The following is a 27,568-nucleotide window of genomic DNA, read 5'->3' as shown; positions in this document are numbered from 1 at the left end:
GTCATGTTTGTTCACATGGATAGTCACAGAACTCTGTGTCTTTTGCCTCAGAGAAAATAAGAGATAAGACAGACTTTATTGTCCCGAAGGAAATTTGTTTTAGACACATCTGGTGCTTGCTGTACGAAGACAGTACACATAATAACACAATAGGGCAGCACAATTGCAAATGGCAGCATGCTGAGCTCACACTTTGTAGACCTGCTCCCATTCTGTTGTTTCTGAATTAAGTGCACACATGGGGGCACCAGAGAGGCACACAAGTTGTGATATCTTGATTATTGCAGTTCACCAGGGCTCTGTAAATTAACAGGTACTGCATCTCCAGAGAACACCATGGCGAGATTACGTCCTGACCCTAAAATGATCTCATCAAAATGTAATCATTGAGAAACTGCAACCTACCACAGAAATGAGTCTAGCAGAAATTTAGATTGTGGTAACAAGAGCATATTCCCTGGGATTTCTTCCCTCCCTTTTCCCAGACGGCTTATCAGCAATTTGAATGTTTCTTCTAATGAACTTACTGTACATCAGTTCTGTAGCCTCCAATTATATGTTGACCTAATCAGAGAAGATTAAACTATATTTTTAATCCTTTGATTACTGAATCGTGAATCATAAGCAAAAACTGGATTGCCATCTCAAGAACCTCATCCATGCAGGTTCTTGAGATGGCAATAACTAGCTGGCAGGGTGAATTGTTTGATACAGTGAAGTTAGTGAACAAAAAAGGAAGTAGTCCAACAGGGAAGAGCTATGGTGGTTCTGTAATGGTGTGGGGTTATTTTCCCACCATGGTTTGTACCCTTTTAAGGTAAGGTTGATGTCAATTGATACTTAATTGTACAGAGTGATTGTCTTCTTACTTTAAACTTTTTCTGCATAGGAATGTGTCTTTGAAGATGACAGAGTCCCCCTCCACAGAGCATGGGTAGCTGCCCATTGGTTTAAGGAGCATGATAATATCCATATGTCATGACCGCACTGCATCTGTAGCTGACTAATGTAAGAACATTATTGCATTTGTGGATCCCCTCCATTTAAAACAAGAATGCACATGCACTAGCTTGATATGTAGAAGGTTAATGTGAGAATGTTTTTATTATGCCTCTGTGACGGCACAGCCATGGCCGGAGGCATTATTTTTTCGGGTTGTCCGTCCTTCTGTCCGTCCCTCCGTCCGTCCTGATTCTCGTGAACGCGATATCTCAGGAACGCCTTGAGGGAATTTCTTCAAATTTGGCAAAAATGTCCACTTGGACTCAAGGATGAACTGATTAGATTTTGGTGGTCAAAGGTCAAAGGTCAACATTACTGTGACCTCACAAAACACGTTTTTGCCTTGAAGGAATACAAAACACGTTATTACCTTGAGAGAATTTCTTCACATTTGGCACACACGTCCACTTGGACTCAAGGATAGACTGATTAGATTTTGGTGGTCAAAGGTCAAGGTCACTGTGACCTCACATCCCTCCCATTCTTTCGTGAACGCGATATCTCAGGAACGCCTTGAGGGAATTTCTTCAGATTTGGCACAAAAATCCACTTGGACTGATTAGATTTTGGTGGTCAAAGGTCAAGGTCACTGTGACCTCACAAAACATGTTTTTAGCCATAACTCAAGAATTCATATGCTAATTATGACCAAGTTTCACACAAATATCTAATAGGATAAAATGATGAAGTGATGACATTTTATATCCAAATGGTCAAACAGAGCACTGGCTACTGGTTGGCGGAGGCATACAACCACGAGGCTGCCTGGTCAAATAAAAATAAGTCACACTTTATCAATGAAAAAGTGAAATTATATCAAAATTAGGCAAAACTGTCCTACAAATACTGCTAAAGAATGGAATTCAATGGATTTTGATCATAAGAATGGAGAAAGGCCATGAATTGGCAGTCATGGAAAAGGTGTTGTATTGCTTGACAATCAACTTAGAAAAAAATTGTTCTATGAGATAATGATTACCACTGTACATCCTGTCCCTGTATATGTTATTTCTTCTGCTGTGCTTGGGAAGAAGACATACTAGTTCCTCTGTTGTATTATACTATATTAATTAACACTGAAAAAGACTTCTGCATTTATTTTATTGACTCATAAGGGTTTAACATGACATAACATAACGTAAGACGAGAACAGCCCATTCAGCCCAACACTGCTTGTCTGTTCCTACCACTAAACTGTACTTAACGCTTAGTTTACCTAAAAGCTAGATAGTATCTAACACTGTATCAAGCCGGGCCTTGAATACCCCCAGTGTTTCTGCCTCCACTACATGTCCAGGCAAGCTATTCCACACATTGACCATTGGTTTGTAAGGAGATTTTTTTGTGCTCCAGTCCAGATCTAGTTCAATTGTTTTTTTGTAAACTTAAGGATGTTAGCTATAAAATGAAGACACAATTATTTTGTTAAATATGGCTATCACAATCTGAATATGAAACATAAACCAAGAAATGATTTAGATTCTTAAAACGGGTGTATTTTCCGTTTTGAATGGCCAAAATGAATCACTTCTTCATTCCTCTATATTTTGGAGGTTCTCCTGTACATTACTCACCTCGCTCAACACCCATATAGGATGATACAAGATATAATATAAATACATGGCTCCACATTACCAAATATATTTGTGCAGCAGGGCTTAGAAGTCATGGGACCATATTCCATTTTGTGTCATTTTTGCAACACAACTGTTGCTGTGCAAATTATTGTATGATGTAGAACTGTAGATTTTATATTTGTATAATGATGCAGTGTTTAAAACAGAATGTATAATACTGTTAATAAGTTAATAAAGTGCAATTCAAATGAGTGTTAACTTTTTGGCTTTATTACCTCATATTTCACAAGCAATTTTCAAAGACATATTCATATTAAAAACACCCTTGTACTTTTGAAAACACCCTTTTTGTTTTTGTTTGGAATTTTGTACATGACCACAAATAAATGTACACTTTACCAAAATGCCACAGATGTAGTAATTACAAATGTTTACCTTTGTATAGAATGATATAAACTGATGCAAACTACATTTAGGAAACAGTATTTTTATATCATTTCACAAGCTTAGAACCTATAAGCATGCATGAGACAACTGAATCATATTATTCATTATTCTTGCAGGTGAGACATAGGCCTAGAATTGATCAAAACAGTCAAGTCATCTACAGGAAAAATGCAATTCCACTAAAAAATTAATTGGTGCTTTAACACCATTCAATTATTTTCAACATTGATAATATATTGTCTTGAACATGAAGAAGACAGTATAATCTCATTTACAGGGGAATGTCATACTTGCTTTATGCAGTAGCATACTGAAGGATTAACACAATTACAAAATGGTAGTTGTTGGCCATTTCATTCTTCAGATGTTTTGGCATATCATTTGTTTTGATGTAATAACAGAAAGGTCAAAACTGTAAACACATGAAATTAAATACTGTTGCTCACAGATGAAAATATATTTTATGGAATTGACCATTCAAACTGTTTTTAGCAGCAGTGTTGCAGAAAGATTCCAAAATTGTCATATGGATTACACGCTGAATCAGTTGTTTTGTGGCATACTCCCAAAATAACCATATAATATACATTCATCATAGCAATATCATGATCATGATATATTTATTCTTCAACTGTTTTATATTATATTTGGAAAGATAAAAATACAGAACAAATATCAACTGGATCAGATTAAAAACGGAATGATTCACAAACACATCATACACATATCTGTAGTATCATCATTTGATTAATGTCCCATGCCTCAGATATAAATCATTCAGAAACTTCAATATAGTCCTGCAAACACAGACAACTATATATATTAATCTCATGAAGCCATTCAGTTCAAGTGAAGCTCCAAAAATGTTCCTATGTATAGTGACATAAGAGAGATAAAAATAATCAATAATGGCAAGGAACTGTGCCATAATATTATTATTTACGACTGTTACAGAATTCACACGTGACAGCTAGAATAGGTTGCCATCTATTGGTTGAAAATATTAGTTGCCAGTATCTCATTGTGTAATTTTGCATGTTCGGAGCAGGGAAAATGCATTTCAGATGTTTGGACTGGATGATGGTATGGCTAAAATACGTCTTTTGAATCAAGACCTGCATGTGCTTGTGGTGTAATAAGGGCTTAATGTAAGGTCCTATATCAGAGTAATGGCAGAGAGTGTGTGCTACTCCACCACGATAAAGTAAGGATCGCATGGTGGAGATGCTTTTCTTTGTTAAATCAAAAGATTTCTATAATGTCCAGAAAACCTGTTTTCAGCTGTGTAAAATTATGTTAACGGTGGACTGACAGGTCTTAACTGTTGCTCAGGGGTTTGCATGGATTAGACACACATAAAAGAGCAGTGAGTGTCTAGTCTTTATTTTAGTCTTAGTCTTCACAATCTTTTTTAGTTTTTTTGTTTTTAGTGTCAGAGGCATACAACATCATGAAGAACTAATTGTGCCTAAAAACAGCTAAACTAATATGAGAGAACAGAAGAATTCCTAAAGAAGGATAGCACAGAAACTGGGCATATCAACCACAGAAGTTTAGAAAGTCTTGAAAATAAGAGAACCCACTGGTGGAAATAAACAGGTTGGCCAAGGAAGACAACTGCAGTTGATGACAGACAAACCCAAAGAAAAACCCTAAGAGAAGGTGATGTTAGTGACATCACCAGCAGTCTTTGGGCTGAAAATATCTAAAGCCAGTGTATGCAGAAGACTTTGAGTGCAGAATTATATAGGTGATACAGCAAGATGCAAACCTTTCATCATCAGATTTTTTTTGGACAGATGAGACCAAAATAAACCTTAACCAAGCAAAGTCAAGCAGAAAGTGCAGAGAATAAAAGGAACATCTCATGATCCAAAGCATACCTCCTCATCTGTGAAATGAAATATTGTCATGGCGTGGTGAGGTATGGCTGCTTCTGAAACAGGCTCACTTGTCTTTATTGATGATGTAACAGAGTATGGCAGGAGTAGGATGAATTCAGATGTGTACAGACAGATTTTGTCTGACTACATACAAGCACATTCCTCCAATGTCATTGGCTAGCGCTTCAGCCTGCAGCAAGACCCAAAACACACTACCTATGCAACCAAAGCATTCATCAATGGGAAAAACTGTAAAGTCTTGGACTGGCCAAGTCAGTCAGTCACTTGATTTAAATCCACTCGAGCATGCATTTCACTTGCTGAAGAGGGGACTGAAGACAGAAACCCCCCAAAACAAAGATCAACTGACAGCAGCTGCAGTGAAGGCCTGGAAAAGCCTTTCCAAAGAAGATGGCAAATGTTTGGTGATGTCAGTGGGTCGTAGACTTGAAGCAGTTATTGCATTTAAGAGCTACGCAAGCAAATATTAGACTTTATTGCTTAGATTTACTTTTAAGGTCATCTGTTAACTTACTTTTGCACAGCTGAAAATGGGGGATTCAAGGCAAAAACAGCTGTTTCTGTAAAACTGTAAAACATATACACATGTACATACCATGATATAAAAGTTGATTGTCTGTATTTTTGTCTTATATTGGTCTTTTGAGCTAAAATCCAAATGCCTTAAGTATATAGCACAAATTTTAAAAAAATTCACTGTACCTTTGCTATATTTTCGGAAGGCACTGCATGGGTTGATAATGAAATACGATTATGTAATTTTTGGGTAAAACTTTGAACTTTCGCAGGAATTTTAAGAAACCTGAGGTAACAGAATTACAATGCTGTTATTTAAATTTGGTGTATGAGTCGATAGTATTGAACACAAACATATGTTTGAATGCTTGATAAAGACCATATTTTCCTAATATTTTGACTTTTTGGACCTTTTTTTCCAAGATATTTTGCTCATAGTCTTAGATGACAGGTACTATATAACTTCAAATGAATCACAGAAGAGATAACATTTGTGTGTGCTATACATTAATTATGTTCCGTGCACTGAGCACATGGCAAGCATGGTGAAATTGTCTGCCACACATCAACAAACTGCACATATCATGAATAATTTACCAGGCTGAAATGAATCCAATGAATCAGTCCACTGAAAATTATTTAAAAATTAAAATAAAAAAAATAACTTAAATGGCTATGCCTACCTAAAAATGTGTTTTTGCCAGCAATGTTATTTAACTGTATTTGTAATAATATCTCTTCATTGGTAAAGGATATAATTATTTTTCAGCCAAGTTGAATTCTAATATTGAGCAGATAAGGTTTCCATATCTAATCGGCAGAAATATATATTTTCCTACTTGGTGTACTGCCATAATGTATTGTGTTTTGTTACATCTAATGTGTATTTTTACCATTGATCCCTGGCTTTTACACTGTCCAGCACTTTGAGGTGCTTTATGAAAAATTAATTAAACATGTTATATTATTTAGTCTACATGATGTTTAAATTACAAACATAACAACTGATTGAGGAGCTTTATGCATTCTCAAAGCAAGTCACACCTTTTACACGGTTTGTTATCTTCCCATTGCTGTGTAACTCTGTAATCTGTAAACAAAATGTAAACATTGAAAAGACATACTTTTTTCATTTGGTGCATAACCAGCAGCATGTAATCTATAGTGCAAATCACTGTCATTTGATTTGACATAAGATTTGACTTCCTATAATGTAACCCTCCTCGATAAAGAACAGTAACTTTATTGCTTTATTAGTTAATTTAATTTAATTTTATATTTTCATACAATTTCTTGATTTTTACTGAACCTAGTCCTATTAAAGATAATTTTAAATGTATAAATACAGATGTGAACTAGATTTATCAACTCACAGATCCCCGCCAAGTACAGATATAGCACAGATAAAATTATATTTTGAGTACAATTTGACATTGATTTTCATGGCTTTACAGCCTACAGTAAATAGACAGGTACTGTGTTAATATTATTAATGCAGGGCTTGATTGTTACTGAGCACAGTTGTGCCTCACCACTGATTGAATAAGTATAATTACTGTTGTGAAAAGGTAAAGCATTAACAATAGCAATTATTATTACATTTATTCAATAGCAGTAACATGGTATGCAAACAATGGTTATGTAGTTTGCGTGCTGTGGTTATATATTCATGAAATTTGTAAGTAATATGTATATTTGCTCCTCTCTAATGGTTGGACTGAGAAGCTTTCATAAAATTGATTGAATATGTTATCGGATTTGCTCAAATCAAACAGATTAGACTGCAATGGGTAATTTTTGTCAAAATTGAACAAGGCTCATTTAGAGTGAATGGAAAAAAGCTGATGACTTAATATGAATTCATCTTGTCCAAACATCTAAAACAAGTTTATCCACGTTGCCAAGCTTTCACAAAAGTGAACTTTGCATTGATGTGGATCAAAGGTGTTTTCTCTTTATACTCTAGAATAAGGTTGATTTATTAATCACTACCAGAAAACTGCAAAATGTGTCATCTTTCTTTAAGTAATGGTTAGGATGCCCCTTATATGGCCTCATGGAATCTGCTTCACAGAAACATTATCTGAATAGTGGAAACAACCCAGCCTCAAAAGAAAATGATAATCGCCCAAGTCATTGCACATACCCCTCGAGTGAATGAAAAATAAAGAACAAATTCTGCACTGCCAAATATGTACAAAAGAATGACAAATCAGTCTTTAAAGCAACATTTTGTCCATAAATAGCAAGGTTGAGAAATCTTATTCAGGACCATGTGGTTTAAGGTTTTCTGGCTGGCTGTGGTCTATGCAGGGGGAGCTCAGGGTAGACCAAGAAGCCAGTGAAGGTGATGTACTTGCCATGGTTGCTGTAAGCCCCATAGCCATCATGCTGGTGGCTGAAAAGCCAAATGGTGTCACCACGGTGCAGTGACAGCATCAGACTCTGGCTCTGCAGAGCCTTCTTGCTGTCACTGTCATCGTAGATCATAGCCTGCACCTCGAGGTGGTTCTTCATCAGCTTGACAGACATGATCTTGTTGGGGAGCTTGCCAATGTTGAACGAGAAGTAGTAGGCTCCAGGAATGCGGCAGGTGAAGACGCCTGTGGAAATGTCGAAGTCTTCACCGACGTTAACAAAGTCTGTGTCAAAATTTATGGGCATGTGTTCGAAGGTCTCTTTGTTTACTCCCACAATGCTCTGAGTGCGGGCCACCGAGAAGGCTGATCTGAGTTCCTCATCTTCATCATCCTCTTCCTTGAAAGTCTGAACTGATTTGTCCAACTGCAGGTTATCAGTAGTTTGCCCAACGTGAGCCAACACCTCTTTGCTGTAGCTATGGATGGTGCTCTGGTGGACAGGCCGCTGGAAGGAATATGTGTCTGGGTAGATCAAGTAGCCGTTGAAAGTGGTGTAGTGACCTACGTTGCTATAGATAGCGTACTTGGGATTGCCGTGAAGCCGTAGCCAGACAGTGTCCCCGAAGTCAAGCTGCAGCATAGCACTCTGACTTTGCACCTTGCGCTCCTCACTGTAGTTTTCATCATAGACAATCACCTGCACCTCGTTCTTGTTCTTCATCAGCATCACTGACAGGTCCTTACGGGGGAACTTCCCCACCGTGAAGGAGAAGTAGTACGCCCCGGGGATGCGGCAGCGGAAGATGCCGGTTTTGGGGTTGAAGTCATTGCCGATGTTGACATAAACCTTGTCGAAGGTCACCACCATCTTGGGGCCCCCCTCCATGCTGCTGGTCTTGGCCACAGAGAAAGCCGACTGCTGCTCCGCTGCCTCCTCGGGCGTGTAGGCTGATGCACACCCACAGATGAAACGACACACCAAGCCAATCAGGAGAGCCTGGGCAGAGATCATCTTTTCTGTGGAAAAGAAAAGACACTATCAGCTGCACAGGTTGTCAGGTGGAAAAAGTACATTATAGGTAATAGAGTAATGAGTAAAAGTCAACGATTGGTTCTATATTAAAACTAAAATGTTTTCGTGGTCTTGGGGTCAGCTGGGCTTTTATTTTCAATGTCCGATCTTGGTACCCATTTCAGAATCCATATAATATTGACGATGAGTTTACCTCAGACATCCTTGAAAAAATGTGACTTTGTAAGGTCACTAAATTGGTAACTGCACAACTATTGACTTTGCGGTATAGAAAAGGAAATTTCAGACAAAAAAATGTTTTGAGGTATTATATGAAGTTGAAGAGTAGGTAAATTCGAGTGAGATCACCACTATACTTTTAATGTCACAACAGTGCTTTCCAACTTACCATTATTTCAAACAGCCTACAATTGTTGAACATACACAGTAATATGTTCTCTTACAAAGTACATATGGTCTCTATTGGACTCATGTGCAAACTGTAAGAGTTAAATTAACACTAAACAATTTACTGTGCAAATGTTTCTTTTATTTTTTTGTCTCATTTGTCTCATGACAAAAGTAACTTCACCTCCATTTAGAAATGCAGTGTGCATGGGAAAGCACTGTCATGGCATAGGTAAAGTAAGAGTGCTATGGTGCTCTAACCAGAATTTCGCCAACCATTTCAGCTCTGTATTATTACACTGACTTAAAATTTAGTTTTTGCTTGGAATTATAGAAAAATTGGCTACGTTCCAGGAATGTACCGGTCCCTTATGCTTGGTCGCATATGATGCATGATGTTTTATCACCGAGCTTCCTTGATTTCCCCCAAGAAGAATCCATAGATAAGAGGATGTAAACATACATTATGTATGAGTCTTTCATATCCCCAGGGCTATTTTATTTTATTACTTAGGTAGCGGTGCTTGCATAATGACAACACATGTAGCCTCCTTGAAACGAATTTCAGAGGCTACACATTTGTATAAAAAAAGGAACATTTCAAACTCTCTCTACATTAAGGTAGATAAATTTAATCCAGGATCAAGTGCGTAAGGTGTCACATGTTATTGTATTTGTCTCTCATTTCAGGGGTCCATTTTTCTTGGCAGCACAGCTCTCTCGGGCTGGGCATTCTAGCTCAGAGCATTGTTTCAGGTTGATTATCAGACAAAACCTGATGTTGCTGTTGTTGCACTGGGCTAAGAGGAGCACAACAATAAGAGCGTTAGGAGGGCAATGCGGGAGACGAGGTCTGAACAATTATGTTTATGCTTGTAGATGGGCACTTAACTCAGAAGGAGTCTTCTAAATCTGTTTAATTTTCCTGCCTTTTCTTTCAGATTTTGGTGCTAAAGTGCCTCAATGCCTAGGCACATAAAACAAATCCTTATTCCTTTATGGTTTAGTAAATGTTTCCATTTACTTAGCTCATTTATAAAGAGCGTCTGTGTGCAATCTATGCTTTTGACTGCAATCCCTGTCTGTCCCTGCTGAAAACCAGCAGTATCATGTGGAGATATATTTATGGTGATGCCCAGGGTCATAAGACAATTGCACATAGCTCTGTGGGTTGGCCCTCCATGCTCCAGTTCTTCCCATTCTTTCATGCTGTTTAAATTAGGCATGAATAACAATTTGAAAGATCCAAAACATCTAGAGTAAGTTATTGTAAGACAGAACAATCACAAATGCAAAAAAAAGCATAGTGTAGTGTAAATTAACATTAGTAAGAATGATAAAAATGGACATAGAGAATGGAAAAGGTAAATATAAGGGAAACACATCAGCTAGATACACAAAAATAATGTTCCATTATAGATATTGGCATGTCCAACACCCAGTTTGAGATTTGTGTTTTCCTTATGCACCTGTAACTCGTATAGTCATAATGCATTCATTATTTTTATGACCAATGCCATCAAACAACTTCTTTACCTGCTGTCCTCACCTCTGCACAGTGCGCATACCTTTGTACAGTGCAGTGTACATGGGTCAATGCAACAATTACTATAGCTAGTGATTAATTCTAGAAATTCTGAAACACCATTCCACATGTCAAAATAAAATCAGTAATGATTACAGATGAAAAAATATCAAATAAGTTCCTTGTTGTTGCTATGAATAATGGTCAAATTTAAATTAAATCCATACTTACATTTATCCTAGCTCAGACTGAGCTTGACAAGTTTTACATATTTAAATATTGCTTTAATAAGTACACCAAATCAAAACAAAACAAGAAGGTATTTCAAATAGGCTACATATGATACTATTTGTATGTTATTTCGTTTATCACAATCGTATTCTCTGTACACCGTTCACTAAAGATAGCTCAATGTACTGCAACAAAAATAAAATAAATTAAAAAAACACCCAACTCTTTCCCCCTGAACTGAACAAAATGATTCAAATAGCAGAAGTGAGTATATTAAAATATTAGTTCAGGTGTTATGATGAAAAAATAAATATGAGAAAAGAAAAAGAAAAATCAAACGTCAGTATGACATAAAGGGAACATAAAATTGTTTTGGTCATGAATACTATACCTCAAAATAAAAGATAACATAGAAACCATCTGTACCATTTCAGGAACATACCGAGCTTCCTCAAAAACAATCACTAGGCATTCCACACTCAATCGTCACAACTTAAATTTAAAATAACACCTTGAATGTTGAAATAAGAGCAGTTTTGATGCTAATCGTGCATATTTTTTTTGTACCAATTCTGTTTTAAGAACCAATCTGGACAGTTGGTGCTAGAATGCATTAACAGAAACAATATAAAAGACAAGTATCAATGTTTTCCCCTGAATCACAGAAACAGAAATGGCAGAGTAACTACTATTTTGCATATCCACAATGATTTACACTGCATACATTTTCTTTGACTCATTTATATAGCAATAAGAACTTCTGTGTATTAGTGTACAAACACTCCACCCCCTTGAAATCTGAGCCCATGTCTACCAATCTAACCAAAACTCTGCCAAAAGACAAATGTATGAATACAATAGCAATAACAATTTAATTCACAGACTCCCTGACTTATATATCCATTCACAAGGATAATTCACACAGATATCACACAATTATATGTTTAATATCAATTCATAAAACTTGTGAAAGGCATAGTCAAAGATGTAAACATAGGTACCCAGTAGAGGAATATGTGAAATTTTAAGATTAGAGAGCAACAGGAAGCTATTCCAAGCTGCTTCCCCAACAAAAACAATTTGTTTTTACTGTGTAATTTTGTAATGGTATCTGATATAATAGCCTATCAAAAGAATCTAACATTATACATTTCTCCTAGCTCATTTTTTTCAATTTCACACAATGCTGACAATACAAATGATCAGGTGAGAATCTTCTGAAAAAAAGCACAATGAGATGATGAATGGATGAAAAACTACAGCACAAAACCAGCATTGACGAGACAATGCGCAAGAGGAAGGGAAAAAACCCCGGACTTGTGAATCACAAGAGACAAACATAATCAACGGCAAGTGAAAAGCTTTCGGAACTGTCAAACTATCATGGTTTTGCAATTCAGTTGATAGACATGGGAACTGCTATCATGGGTATGAACACAACAGATTATGGAACCGGAACTTACAGGGAATTAGTTGATGAGAATACATAATATAACATTGTCACTTGACCTACAGTATCTAGTAATTTTCAGAAGGAAATTGAAACCAAATTCCCATTTGCAAGTCAAGGTCAGACTAGATCAGAAAACCTGTTGACTTTGTGCACTGAGTGTCCTAAAATCCCTTTCTTATTGTTTAACCCAAATACATTAATCAATTTTTTGCCTTTCAGGAAGATTAATTCTCTCGAATATTAACTAACTAAACTACTCTATTAATTTCATATTTTCATGGACTTGTGAAATGTTTCATAATGTTAGGCTGATGGAAAGCAATCTTTAGTAAAGCTTTATTTGAAGCATAACCATTTTGTATGCAATTCATTATCCTTCATCAGGTTTGTCACAACTCAAGCCCATTTGTCATATCTCAATTCCTTTAAATTTTAACCTTTTTCCACGAGGCATCACTGTAGACACTCATCTCAGAAATTATTTGATAATGAATAACACAAGTGTGACCATCAAGGATTAACTAGAACAACTAGTCTGTGAGCACAAACTGATGCAATTAAAGGGAAGTGTCAACAAAATGAAACATGCACAAATTACATCTCAAAAATGATTAGAGACACTACGCAACAATGCCCACTTGATCCACTGCAGACCAACAGGTACATTTTTTTTGTGCAACATAGAATTGGCTAGAACATATCTAAAAGACAACAACATAACTGGGGTTTGACAAAGGTTTGGGGGCATTTTTTGTAAAAAAATAAAATAAAATAAATAAAAATAAATAAATAAATAAATAAATAAAAATAAAAAAGATATTCAAAAAAAGGAAACAATAGGATATAAAGCTTTAGAGAACAGGCATTATATTATTTACAATTTGACAAGGGTATTTATCCACACTAATATTTACTTGAATCAATAGCCCAATGAATATCAAAATGCATTTTTAAACTACCCACTGTCCTTTAAATTAATAATGGATGAACTTCCGAAGGAACTGTTTCTATATCTGCGAAAGGTGATCACACAACAAAGCCCGATTATTCTTTCTATGGTTATAGTCTTTTTTTAATCCAGTAATGATGATGTTTATGTTTATTAGGGAATGTTGGGTCAGTTCATGTGTCTTTTTTCAATAAAAATACAACTTGAAGCATCAGCTATTTCCCTAAAGGCAAGCCAAAGGAGACAAAATAATCAAAAGATAATGCCAAGAACACACAGTACTTGTCGTTACGCTTGGTCATTGCCATCAGAAATGAAAATGTTTCACATTTCCACCTCAATTCACACTTGACACATTAGCAGTGGCAAGGAGAAGAAGATCAATAAAGACCAGGCTAGAGATAAAACAAACCATATCTCACACGGCTGACTGTTCAGAGGAAGATAAAGAGGAAATACAATAATCATAGAAGGACAGTTCCGTCTATATGTATGCTTTAATTGGCTGAATAAAATACATTAATGACGATAGTTATATTCCTGAATTAAATTTTAAGTGACAATAAGAGATTGAAATTGTTAAAATCAGGTAAATACATGTGAGACCACCATCACACTCTTATTTGACTTTTGTCACAACAGTGCTTTCCAGCATGCATTTAAGAATGGTGTTGTACCATATGCAGCTTAATTTTAGACACTTACCACTCACTGCTTTGCAGGTTATTGAGGTGAGTTTGTGAGGATTAATGCACCTTCTAAAGCAGCCTAAAATATTAGCCCAAATTATAGCTTTTTCTTCTTCTTTTCTGACCATATTTAATTGGAAAAAAGCAAGAAGGCAAAAAAATCTATACCAATCACCTTCAAGTCTTTGTGGTTGTTAAAACCAAGGGATGGACAGGGGGAGAAAACCGATTGCCATGACAACAACTGATTCAAAGTCATATATGTAGTTTATGAAGGGGGTGGGGTGACATGTCTCCCGAGAGGTAGCATCAGTCACTCCCTGCTGAGTGACAAAGCCATTGAATGCTAGCTTCTCCCCAACAACCAATCAACAGTATCTCCCACATTTTTTTTAATGAGACCTACTTTACTGTTCCAAGTAACCTGTGCACACAGCCAAGCTTTGGCTTGCAAGCATCTAAGTATCAACCATTAAAAATACCCATTCATGCTTGGATTTCATATGTTGACAATGGTACAGCAAGTTGACCATTTTCTTGTTTTATGTATTTTTACATTTTAGACTTACATCTACCTGTTATGCATACCTACATACCTAGCTACCAATCTAGATACTTCCCTACTGGTAAAACCACCATTTGCTAACATCCTCCTCTGTTTTTTTGTTATCTGTGGCTCTCAAACAAAATGGTTATTGTTAGCAGATCGCTGCCAACTCAACTAGCTCCCAGAGGGCCTCTGTCCTACTTCTGTGGCTTCTCCTGCTGGGGGTGGGGGGAGAAGATCTGTCTTCGAGGAAGCGCTAACAATTACTGAGAGGAGATAAACAGCTGACAGAACTGCATTGTTACCCATCTTTCTACATCAGTAAGGTAGCATGTTCCCCCCACACTTTCGGGCATTTATCATCGCTGGCTGGGGATATTGATAGTCCTGTAGCTTCTAGAACATGGCCATCAGTCATCCGCGTAGGGCGTGTGATATTCCCAGCACTGAAATGTTCTGGAGTCTCCCTAGGTTTATTGCAGTCCCCCTTTCATATTTCTCCCACACCTCTATTCTACACTGCTGGCACTGTATGGAAATGATTTCGCACCTGGATTTGTCACTCTGGTTGCGTATTATCGGCTTCATAGCACACTGGAAGCACAAAAATAGCTCTTTTCCTTTCCTTTTGAGGGGATCTAGTTATATTTGTATGCTTTATGGGTTTACATTCATGTATTATTCCTTAAATAAATTCCAAAACTGATGCACAAGGGGAAAAAAAACATTGCATGAAATAATACCAGCATTTATAACATCCAATCAAGATAAATAGAAAAAAATCAAGGTAAATATCAAGGTAAATAACATTACATTGCAACTTATAAAAACAAAAACATCAATATTTTTTTTTTCAGGAATACAAAAATTCGATATCACCAAAAGGCACAGAAGGCCCATTTTAAATTTACAATAATTGTAAAGCCAAACAAACAAGCACGTATAGAATTGTAAACAAACGTAAATAGCATTACACAGCCATACCTATAACATTATATGTTACTGCTGCTTTGATTTTGAATTTGATCACCTTAAATTAAGGAGTACAGCTAAAACATGAAAGATACAATGAAAGATAGAAGAACTCTCGGGTTTTTATAGGGTGCAATGCCATGCGGCGGAGCACTGGATAAGTCTGAGCAGGCCAAGTCTTCTGAACCTGGGTCCTACTCCAGAGTGGAAATCAAGTGGATTACAAGAGAAGCAACAAAGGCAGAGTGAATTGAGCTCCCATGTGATTTTTCTGCCCAGAATCATGGTAATAGGACCCAAAGTTAATCTTAGTGACAGCCTTGGGGCTGCAGCGGCTGCTGCCAGCAAGGGATTAGCCAGCAATCAAAAAATTACTTTCAGCATTAAATCCAGGATAATGTTGTTCCACTGTAAGACATCTGTGCTAATTACCCATGTTGATTGAGTAGAAGAGACGTTCGCCTCACCAGAAGGTGTCGGTTCCAACTGCATGGTTAATGCACAATTAATAATGTACTGCGTGGTGGTATGTGAGTCTCCCCTATACAGAAGGGCTTTTCTAGCTCCCAGGACTTGCTGCTGATGTATTGCAGTCAGGGTGTTTTATGTGTGTGCGGCTTCATGCAGTGGTTTCAGAGGCAGAACACACCACGAGGCTTGTTAAATGATTTCATCAGATCATGTCGTGCGATAGAGCCAGAGAGCAGGGCAGATTCTGGCAGATTGCATTTAGTTAATCTCCCGTGAACTGCCTCGCAGGAGCGTTCTCTTCCAATTGTTATTTGAACAACGCTGATGAGATTTTAGATGTATTGATGTTTTGAGGCGCCGGTCCGTACCGCGATCTAATCGTGAGCACAGCGCAAGTGAAAAGGGGGAATGTGTTACAGCTGCTGGAATACACCGATGCCTTGTTAGCCTTCTGCAGCAACTTCAAGCGTTTCATCTTTGTCTTCGATCAATATTGCCGATTTTAACGAGACAGCGTGCTGCAAGGGCTATGTGTAAATCGAGCTGCAGCACAGGCTGATGGACTGAGATTGTTTACTCAGTGCAGTGGGTTTTTTTTTTTGATCATGTCTGTCATTGGTTAATAAATAAATAAATAAAAATAGCCAGCCTGGAAATATATAGTTGTATTAAATATGAATGGATACTCTATCATCAAGGTTAAGATACAATACTGGTCAGTAATTTATCTTCACTTTCATTGGCAATGAGCATTGATTAAATTCAAACATCAATTACATAAAATCAGCACCCATAAAGCTGCTCTTGAAAGGTGATATGAAGACAGAGTACCTCTCAACAGCATCTGCTGTGAAGCAATAAGATGAAAACTGAGGTGATGAGCAATTTAATAATGGTCTCATGCTGAGAGGTGTCAGAAAATGTCTGAGATTACAGTGTGCCTGAGTCTGTGGTGCACCACAGCCAATCATGTTAGAATGAATTACAACAATTTCTCCATGCAGCTCGATCATCGGCGCTAATTGAACATCAATATTGTATAAGGGGTGTCAAGTAATCCTGTGTGCCACCTTCTTTTTCAAGGTCGGTGTGTGGTCATGTTGCTATGGGTTGAGGCAGGGGTTGTGGGGTAGTCTTTCCTCAAAATGCATGCCTGCTCCCATCTCCTTCCTAATGCATGGGGTGGTTAATTTTTCTAAGATGGCTGGAAGGATAGGATGTGATATGTACACCCTTGTTTTTGTTTTTACTGTGCATGTGAGTAATGGCACTGGTAAATTGAATGGACAGGACAATGCCCATCTATTTTGAAGTTATGCCTTTCATGTGACTGATATCAATCACTGTGGCTGTACTGTTAAGGAAGCTGATTACAGTAGACCACTGTACAATTACCTGGACTAATGACTAAAGACAGTCGCACCTGAAGGGGATTTTGCCAAAAACAAAGTAATAAAAATAAAATGGAGGCTGCATCTTGCACATGGGTCAGGGACAATAAATTACAAAGGGTGTCAACCTTTTTTATCATGAATATTGAATTACTTTTATCAAAAATGTCATATCAGAGCCTAATAATAATAATATTGTATAATTCTGTTGTAAATTGGTCTGTGTGAGAAGACAGTAGGTGGAAGAATAGGGAAGAGCTCAGAGGAATTATGAGAAAACCAGCATCGCAACTCTGCTTGAAAAGACATCAAAGTTGCTAATCATCAGCTTCAAACAGAAGGCTGGCACAGGCTCAGGATTGTTTAACACAATTGATTCAATATTAATGATGTTTTATCGGGACTTATAAATTATGCATGTTTTCTGGATACTACAACACATTAACAGCAGACAATTGACTCAGAATTCAAGCCCAGAAAGCATGGGAAAATAATCCTGGCACGCTGTAGTAGTACCAACTGTAGATAACAATCGCCTTACCTGCGTTTAGTAGGAAGGAGGGAGGTATTGTCAAAGTTCCCTCAATTGAATCCACACAGGGGAAGCCCAGCTATGGAGTAAAGGTGATGCGCTGTGTCCGGCTCCGCTCTTCTGTGAAATGTTAGGATGCACGGAGAGCAGGCAAATGACAGCAATATCTGACCAATGAATCTAATTTCTGTGTTTCCTCCGATCGGCTCAACCTGCTGATATCTGCCAGGCAGTGTGCGCGTGTGTGGCACGCACATACACATACACACACACACACATACGCACACGCTTGCGCACACACACTAGAGAATCCAGCGGAGGGATCTGAATTTCAATGGGGGTCCTTCTACGAATCAGGGGGGTTCTGGACGGGCTGCATGCGCTAAAGTGCTCAGCAGTGAGGCGACACACAAGTGTGGGAGGGGTGGATGCAGCATTCTTTTGAGGTGTTGCCAAGGCTGAGAGCTCATATGTATACATGCACACTCTGTCTTGCTCACAGACGTATACTCACTGGTACTGCTGCAAGTGGAATGGTCAGGGGAGTAAGATGACAAAGAGGATTATCCAATGTGTGTGCACAGGGAGTGGGTAATGAAGGAGAACGATTAAAGAAGTACGCAGTGCTTCATTTAAACAGTATGTGTGTGCTTACACTTGTGTATTGGGGAGGAGAAAATTACTAAATCTAAACAAGCACTTAAATACTGGAGGGGGATGGATTGTGCTGCATTAAAAGAAAACACTGGTGCCAAATTCACACACAGTTGGGGGAAGGGGATGTAGCAGGAATACATTGAGGTATGAATCTGGTATGAATGAATATAATGAATATTCTTGAATTGCTATTTAGCATTTTGCCTTTTATTCTCCAATTTTTTGTTCCCATATGTTAATTTTTTTCCTTTTTTTGTAGAGTTATACAAGAGCATGTAGCTGTTGCAGCAAATATGGAGCAATTTGAACAAATATTCTCTTCTTTCTCAAAATGAGGCTGAAAAGGCAGTGATAATTGCATGCTTCACTTCTGCCTAAGGAAATCCATATCAATCAATATTTCCCTGGGTATGTAATTAGGCTTCAGAATGCATGTAGCTCCTGCAGGCTGGTGAACAGTTTGCCTCTGGAAACAACTACATAATTTGCTCTTGCCTCATTGCTGATTGAAATAATGATAGTAAGCTCTTCAGAGATATACTGACATATTTAGAGTATTCCATTCACTAATTAAAACACAGAATGCACTGTTGGTGTTACCATACACTCAGACTTTGACTGATAGCATGTAGACATCAAATTAACCATTAAATACTTTCATGTCAGAAGCAGACCTTTCAGCCAAGTCTTTATTAGGTCTCTTAGGCTTCCATGCTCACTGAGCTAGTTCTTGTTTCTTATCTTTTATGCCTGATTTTCATGTCCAGTACCGAATGGCTGGTCATAATTGTAAACCCATCCTTTTGCTGAAACATCCTCTATTGTTTCAGGAGAGCACACACTAGAGTACACATTCCTAAAGCGTATAACAGATAGGCCCTCCTTACACCCAGAGGGATGCTTGATTGGGACTTGAAACAGTTAGCCCCTTAGTTTCATAAATAACATCGGTACCTAAACTAGAAACCCACTTAAGAGACCCCCACATACTATTGTTCTGTGGGGTTTTCTCCCCTTTTGCTTTTCCTTCACATAACTCAACATGAAATAATTTGGTCTGTATCGAAATGGACATGGATGGCATGCTGTGTAGATACACATTATTAAGTTTGTTTGAGTGATTGACCATGCCCAATGTGGATGGAAATATTGTCTTTTGTGGCTTTGCCAGGATTCATATGAGTCACAGAAAAAAAAATGTGTGGGATGATTGTGCTGAGATTAATGTCTAGATTTAGCCCGGGTGAGATAAGTGCTATGTCACTACATATGGCTACCATGGTGTATGATGTGCTCACCTGCCGTATGTTCCCTATGTTTTGGACACTTTGTTCATTCAAGCCTGTAAGCCTCAAATTCAGCATGCATATTCTCCACATAATGATAACAAAATTGTGAAGGTTTAACCATCATGTCATTTTATATGGTGGCCCACACCCTCATTTCTTCATAACTAAAGACTTGAGTTATTGTTGCCTTTCTATCAGCTCGAACCAGTCTGGCCATTCTCCTCTGACCTCTGCCATAAACAAGGCATTTTCACCCAGAGAACTGCCGCTCACTAGATATTTTCTCTTTTTCTGACCATTCGCTGTAAACCCTAGAGATGGTTGTGTGTGAAAATCCCAGTAGATCAGCAGTTTCTGAAATACTCAATCCAGCCCACCTAGCACCAACAACCATACCACGTTCAACGTCACTTAAATCACCCTTCTTCACCATTCTGATGCTTGGTTTGAACTTCAGCAGATCTCCTTGACCATGTCTACATGCCTAAATGCATTGAGTTGGTGCCACGTGATTGGCTGATTAGATATTTGCGTTAACGAGCAGTTGAACAGGTGTACCTAAAAAAGTGACCGGTGAGTGTATATATCTTTGTGTATGCCTATTATGTCCTTGTACTATTATTAAAGGGTAAGCACCACATAACGGCATCCCCCACAGATATTGGACCAATTATTTCTAGAGGTTTTTCATTATATTAAGCTGAAATTGTTGTCAGCATGGCTTAAAATTTGACAAATTGATCCCTCCCCCTTTAAATACAACAGCAATTTAATAAATTATCCCATATAAATAGACTTTGTTTACCTTTAATATGTAAAATCTGAATTCGCTATATATTTGTTGATGTTAAAATTAGTGGTGCGCAGTTCTTGAACAATTCACTCTTTATCTATCTTAATTAGTAGCACATTATGCTCACCAGTGAAACCACTTCTTATTACTTCTGCGCAACCTGTATTTAATAGTTATAAGCAGCCATGTCTATTTGAAGACAGTATCTGGTGGCACTGAGCTGTGAAAATATTATTTGGAATGCTCGTACATCCCTGGCAACCTTACCTCGTTTCCAGGACAGCAGCTGTGGATGCCAGCATTTGATGACAGCGAGTCCTGACAAGCCATGCACGGGGGGTGGGGGGAATGGTGCGGCTGCTTTGACAAATACATCACACCCCTCCACTCGACTGTGACAGAGCAAATCTCAAAATCCTGTTATATCTCCCTCTCTTTCTCCACCTCCAGCCCTGTCTCCCACACCATATGGCTCATTTTCCAAGCACCAGGAGAGGAGATTAGGATAAAAAAACAGATGAATTGCACAAAAATAGTGCAGCCTACCTCCCTTCTATGCAGTTTATCATTCACAGTTAGTTAACCAGAGATTTTATAAATCACTGCTGGTATAAATTCAGGTATGTGGGCTGAGGTTGCAATTGCAACCTATGATCCAATGAAGGATAGTTCACTTCAATCTCATGTTGTTTTTGAACAAACCTATTATGTTTCATTGAGGTCAAAATCTTTTTTTTTTTTTAAAACTACATGTATGCACAATTCTATTGCAGCTATCTTATAATATAAATGAATATCCTCCTAAATATGCCAGTCAGCCATATTTCATGTTCTGAACTGGCTGTGAAACTATATGCAACCAATTATACATACCAATTCGATTAGGACAGTGAGCAATTGCTGACTTTGAGAGAATCACCCATCCCATCCCTGCAATCCCCCAACTTCCTGCCCTGCCTCATTCTGAGGCACTCGCAAACAGGGAATTCAGCACTCTCCCGTTGCCTTTCTCATTCCTCAATTTTTCCCTGATCTGCCTCTGCGTTGGCGGCCTACATGCTGTCCCCTGGCCACGTGAATTTGCTGAGAATTCCAACGGGGAGGCTTCAGACTCACACCCCTGCGTCTCTCACACTGCTTAGTGCTCGTGACAGACACCTCTGATTAGCTGCCACAATGAAGTTTCGCTGCTCTCTTTAATTTCTCAAAGCCCAAGCTCTCTACAGAAAAACAGAGGACATACAGTAGCGACGACACGATCAAAGCAGTGTCTGGAGGTCAGACCTGCCCCTCAGTGAAAGGCATGTTCAAACAGTAATTTCTCTAATCTCCTTAAAGAGGTCTCTGGCAACATTTAGAGAAAGTGGCCTAGTGCCTCTATAGCCTAGTAATGTCAGACTGATTTCTTAAATGGACAGTGTATAAGAATGGCTGGGGCAAATGGCCACAGTTCTTTTAAAATACAGGCTAACTTGGCCCCAAAATGTCATTTGTTAATGCATGACAGAATCATAGACAAACTCAATGAACTGTTGTGCAAAATATTAATTTCAAACCATTTTAAATTCACAAACACTATAAAATTCTGAAATCACATCGATAAAACAATTATATCTTCAGCCAGTCAACTGCAGATTTCCCAGCTTACTTTTTTGTATTAGGCAATATTTAAGTAAGGAGCTCCACTACCGAGTCTCCAGCGGACCCTTGTGGTCGCTGTCCAGCTTCAGTGGAATATTTGTACACAGCTGACAGAAACCACTGAACTTTTCAAATCCATATAAAAAAATACATTAGAAGTCATACGGACATTAGCTACAGCTAAAACAGCTGAGCCGGATAGCTGTTTGCTAACCTAAAGAGGTTTTCATGACCCAAAGTCGCCATGGGTTCAATTTCTCACGTGTGCACAATTAAGTTTGTTTAGTTGTGACAGTTGAAACTGCATATTATGGCCACATTGATGATTACAGTGATAATTTCAGTATTTTGCTCTGCAACTACAGACCATGATGGTAACATTGTATAAGCATATTCGTTCACATACATATTAAGTATGGTAACAACAACACAGTTGAACTCCAAATATTTGTGTTTATGCGTAAGTGTTTAAGACTGATAGCACACATATTGTCCAATACCATGAAGTGCTGCCTTTCAATTCTTGAGAAATTATGGATTTAGCTTTTGTTTTTACCAGTGGCTTGGTATTCTGTGAGGTTTGGATCAAACTGAATTACCCTCTGTGATTCACCATAAAACATTCAATGCATTCTTCCAGAAAATTATTGTTCCTTCTTGTCCAAATCTACATTCCCTCTATTTGAAAAGAAATAATTATCACTTTTGTATTTGAAATGCTAAAATGAAGGACACTGACTGCAAGAGTTTCAAGAGTTGCCTTCAAGAGAAATTAGCCAGTAAGTAAGCATATGGCACCCCCTATGAATCTAATATCCTCTTGAGCCAAAAGCACAGCTTTTCAATTATTTATGTCCATGTGCATTGTGCCAGGGGCATGACAGGGGAATTGACTCTCACAGGGGTACAAGATGGTGTGCTGGTAAAGAACATAAGTAACCTATTGAGCCAATAAGGTCAAGGACTTGAAACAGAATAGAAATGCACAACTACGCAAGGGACTGTCTGTCATATTTTTAAAATAAGAAAACGTATTGTACCTATTTTAAATCAATCAATTTGGAATAGAGGTTGCAAAAGCACATCCTGTATTATTAAAAGCATAGTATTTTTGGAACAGAGAGCATACACGTACAAATAAGCAGGTAAAGTAATGTCTAAAGGCAGCCCATTTAAGCAACATTAACTTAATTATGCCAATCCTGTTGTGTTGGGGGTGGGAGGCATACAGACGTCATTTATTACTGTGTGTTAAATTTTCATTGTTAGAAAAAACAAACACACACCAAATAATTTGTGCAAGGTGCTAGGTCACAAGGACATATATGAATTGGAAAAGTAAAGACTTGCTTACTCACTTGATACTCCAAAAAAGAAATAATATTATTTGTTTAGCCATGAGAAGGGCTGATGTTTAGACTACATAAACTTCAAGGGAGGCGCAAAAACCATACGTCAGAATAGCAATAGTACATACAACAAACATTTCCATGACTGAATAAATATGAACCAGTATATCACAACAAATAACATGATACAGTGTAAAAGAAAATAATTGGAGAATATTGGATGTTCCCCAGTTCTTCTCTTTCTAACATTTAACAGTTTTCAGATAAATAAAGAGGTCATTGCATTATGTTTTTTCTGTGAACACTTCCACAGAGACCATTTCTCCAGTATTGATGGGTAACAGCAACAAGAACAGGGAGGAAGTCAGCTAAGCTGTTATTGGAAAATCAAAGGAAGAGACACCATTAGTGAGTATTTTTTCAGGTTTTTATGCTGACTAACAGCACAACATACATTAAGTGATTTTGTATTTCAGAAAAAAAATATATTTTATATCGGGGTGGATCTCGAGAGATTCTTGAGGATCCTTGAGAACATAAATAGTACTTTCTCTTTTTAAGAATATGTTTTTCAATATATTACAAAAGTTACATAAATTAAAGTTTTATTTAAAATAAACATTTCCTGAACAACACATCTTTTTGATCAGTGTAATTACCAAATAGACCTCTCCCTCAATATTTACAAATCAGCAAGATTTCGTGGGGAAGGAAATTCCAAGTGGAAAACTGAAGCACACTGATGTAGAAAATGTAAAACATTTGGACAACTAAATGCAATTTCATTCTGCCACACTTTAACAAGAATAAATACAGAATAAATTGCTGTTTTTTTTATATTAAAAATATATAGGCATTTCACTCACACTGTCTCTGTTGAATGTTATGTTTTAATGTGTCAGAACAGGCACATTTGGAAGACGATTAACAAAATTCATAAATAATGTGTGGTACAAAACATACCTGTTTATGACAGTAGTACATGCATGAACTTGCTTCATTCTGGCCATTAGAATTTGGGATGGGAAATTTGGCAGGACATATAAATGTGCGCACACGCGCACACACACACACACACAGCCCTTCCCAATACTCTTAAATTGCGTCCTCTCCTCTCATCTTTTCGTTCATGAGCATTGATCTATAAGGACATAAAAGGTGACAGCATGGTACCAGATCTATCTAGTTGGTGCTGTAGAAGGCAAACCAGCTTTTGAGACAACCAGCCATATGCACTAAAGATCTTCTTTTTTTAAAGCCAAAATATTGAGGAAGTGCAACACTTGGTATTTCTAAAGTAGCAAGCATTTAGCTGTCTTCTCATCTCACGTGAGCAGATCACCCACAGTTTGCAAACTGGCAAGCAAATTATCTAGGTTCTACAGCTTGCATTGTGCTAACAAAATATGATGAGAAATATGATGTTAAACAATCATAAAAATCATCCATAAACTATAATCTTTGCAGACCTAGTTGCCAACTAACTTACTCTGATTATCTCAGGGAACAGTCTCATAGTCACGCACACACAGCAACAGCAGTGTGTCAGCAGAGACTTCCCGTGCACTCTGAGTGCACGGGAAGAGAGAGGCCTACGTTCCTATTGGCTGCGTATATTCGACAAAGGCAACATTGTGCGCGACATACAGCTTTTTGAAATGAATAGATATTCAGAACCTGCTTGACAAGCTGACAAACTGAGCCAGTTTTAAAATGGAACAGCATCCACACTTGATATGTACTACCCAGACACCGTCCCCCCCACATGCTCTCTGGTAGCAGTTGTTATAGAGGTGAGCACATGCTGTTGGCTGGTTCTTATTTTCACCCTGCAGTCCACCAGCTGAGCCATGCAGTCATTGTGTGAAGACAACACTCACAGCTGGCACCCAATCAAACAGAGGTGCTCACTGGTGCACAATTAGCAGGGCCTGGGTTCTTCTGCAGACAGGATTAATAGAATGCAATTTCTGTTATTCCATTTTTATATTCCATTTTATTTGACAGATGTTTTTATCCAAAGTGATCTACAATAAGTACATACCGAAGGTCACTGGAACAACTACCGAACACAGGTCCAATAAGGTACAATTCTCATGAAGTATCAGATATCCATAGCCATGGACCTCAAGTCTATTTCACACAGTAATCCTGCGCTAAGACATTAAAGTTATAGAAAGTCAAGCTAGAAGTGAGGAATGATTACAAGAGATATGATAAAGAGCTACAACTTCAAGATGGCAATACAAGTACAAAATAAAACTGCTAGATGAAGATACAACTGCAACATGAAAGTGCTATAAGATCAAGAGATCAAGATAGGGGGTGCCATCTTTCCACTTATACTTATACTATACTGAGCTCCTGACTCACTGTGCTTGTTACCATGGTGCTTATTGCAAGGATTAGGAGGTTCTCTGGTGTCCTGGGCTTTGTTAAAATCCACCTCCTAAATTCTGTGTCCTCAAAGTATTTGCTGTCCGCTAAGCAGTTTAATTTGGCAAACTAGTAAAGAAATTCATTTTAGAATAATCAACAGCTTTCGATAGTAAGCCCAGTAACACATAGCACACATGGAATATTCTCACAGCAATCATAAATCCTTGAAATCCCTGTTTTGTTTTGGTTGTACTGCCCATTTATAGCTGTTTTTATTCTTAGAAAGACATTTAAACATCTTACATCTGTGGTCTTATTTTATCATCTGTGAAGTTTTTTTTTTAATGAGGCTCCTAAGGAAACATAGAGAAACAAGACCAGGTTAAAACCTAGTATACAGCTGGACCTAACACACCTGATCCGGCCGACCAATGGTGTAACTTCATCACTCAGTTAGTCAGTCACTCATACACATTGTTGCGGTCCAGCCAAAAATATGCATACATCTTTTGGCCACAGTATTTACTTAAGATATTAAGAAAAGTTATGCATCATTCTAAACCCTTTTCAAACTTAGTGTCATCAGCAAATCTAGTCTAATACAACATCCCAGTCTGAAGCTTTGGCAAAGAATAAAATATGCAGTGATCTGAAGAACTACAGACCCAGCACACATTGAACCTCACATGCTTTTTCCCCCCTTTTTTTTCCCTTTTTCCAAAAAATAGTACATTTTTCCTGAGTAGGTTTCTTTATATCTACTTGACACACCACATGCCACATAAATTATGAGAACAGGTCAGTAGCATACTGTCAACCAAACAGAAATAAATTCTGCATAGCCTTTGTTTCCTACTATAAATGTTGGTGGTCCGCCTCTTCCCTAGGTCACTGTATATTGACTACTGTAGCACATCTCACATATAATTATGACTAAAACACCACTAGACATTTTCAATTTACATTCAATTTACTATAAATCCCTGCCTCTTATGCATACTAGTGTTCTCATCAAGATACTCTATAAAACAGTGGAAACTGCATACTGAAACCACCAGCCCTCACAGGCCCCTATTACATCCCACTTTGGGCTCTTTGACTGAGGAGCTCCCACAAAGGCAATAGGGGTGATGCTCACTCACACAAACAGAGCGTGGAGAAAGAAGTGACCTCACTAGTGTACATCCCATATTTTCTCCCCTTAGCAACCACAGTAACCAGGGGGAATACTTCGCCCAAGAATCACCTTGGCCTTTCGCCCCAAGATCTAGATACTGGCTGAACACACCATTCCCACACCTGTCTCTTCCCACACAATACCCAGCTGACACAAAGCTTGACAGAAGTAGCAAGAGACCTACAATTACTTATGCTCAGTTATATACTGAGAGATGCAAATAATGAAAATTTTGACTCAAATCAAAGATTTCATTATTCAGCCACCACTGTTCACAGTGGCTCCTCAATCCTCACT

The 27,568-nt window shown here is 37.9% G+C and overlaps 1 protein-coding gene across 1 annotated transcript; it reads right to left on the bottom strand.

Moving 5' to 3' along the window:
- Positions 1 to 2,831: 2,831 nt before the first annotated feature.
- Positions 2,832 to 18,384, bottom strand: c1qtnf4 (C1q and TNF related 4). The gene is made up of 2 exons (XM_035416475.1): positions 17,996 to 18,384; positions 2,832 to 8,823 (listed from the first exon to the last, which is right to left on the bottom strand). Exon 2 carries the CDS (start codon positions 8,816 to 8,818, stop codon positions 7,727 to 7,729), a length of 1,092 nt encoding a protein of 363 aa, XP_035272366.1. The 5' UTR covers positions 8,819 to 8,823; positions 17,996 to 18,384; the 3' UTR covers positions 2,832 to 7,726.
- Positions 18,385 to 27,568: the final 9,184 nt, after the last annotated feature.

This window comes from Anguilla anguilla, chromosome 5, assembly GCF_013347855.1.
Source record: "Anguilla anguilla isolate fAngAng1 chromosome 5, fAngAng1.pri, whole genome shotgun sequence".
Classification (NCBI taxonomy): Eukaryota; Metazoa; Chordata; class Actinopteri; order Anguilliformes; family Anguillidae; genus Anguilla; species Anguilla anguilla.
This window is presented reverse-complemented; position numbering and strand designations above follow the sequence as displayed.

What these genes read in the sequence shown, in the direction of transcription:
- c1qtnf4 (XM_035416475.1), bottom strand. Translation starts at nt 8,818, where the DNA reads ATGATCTCTGCCCAGGCTCTCCTGATTGGCTTGGTGTGTCGTTTCATC.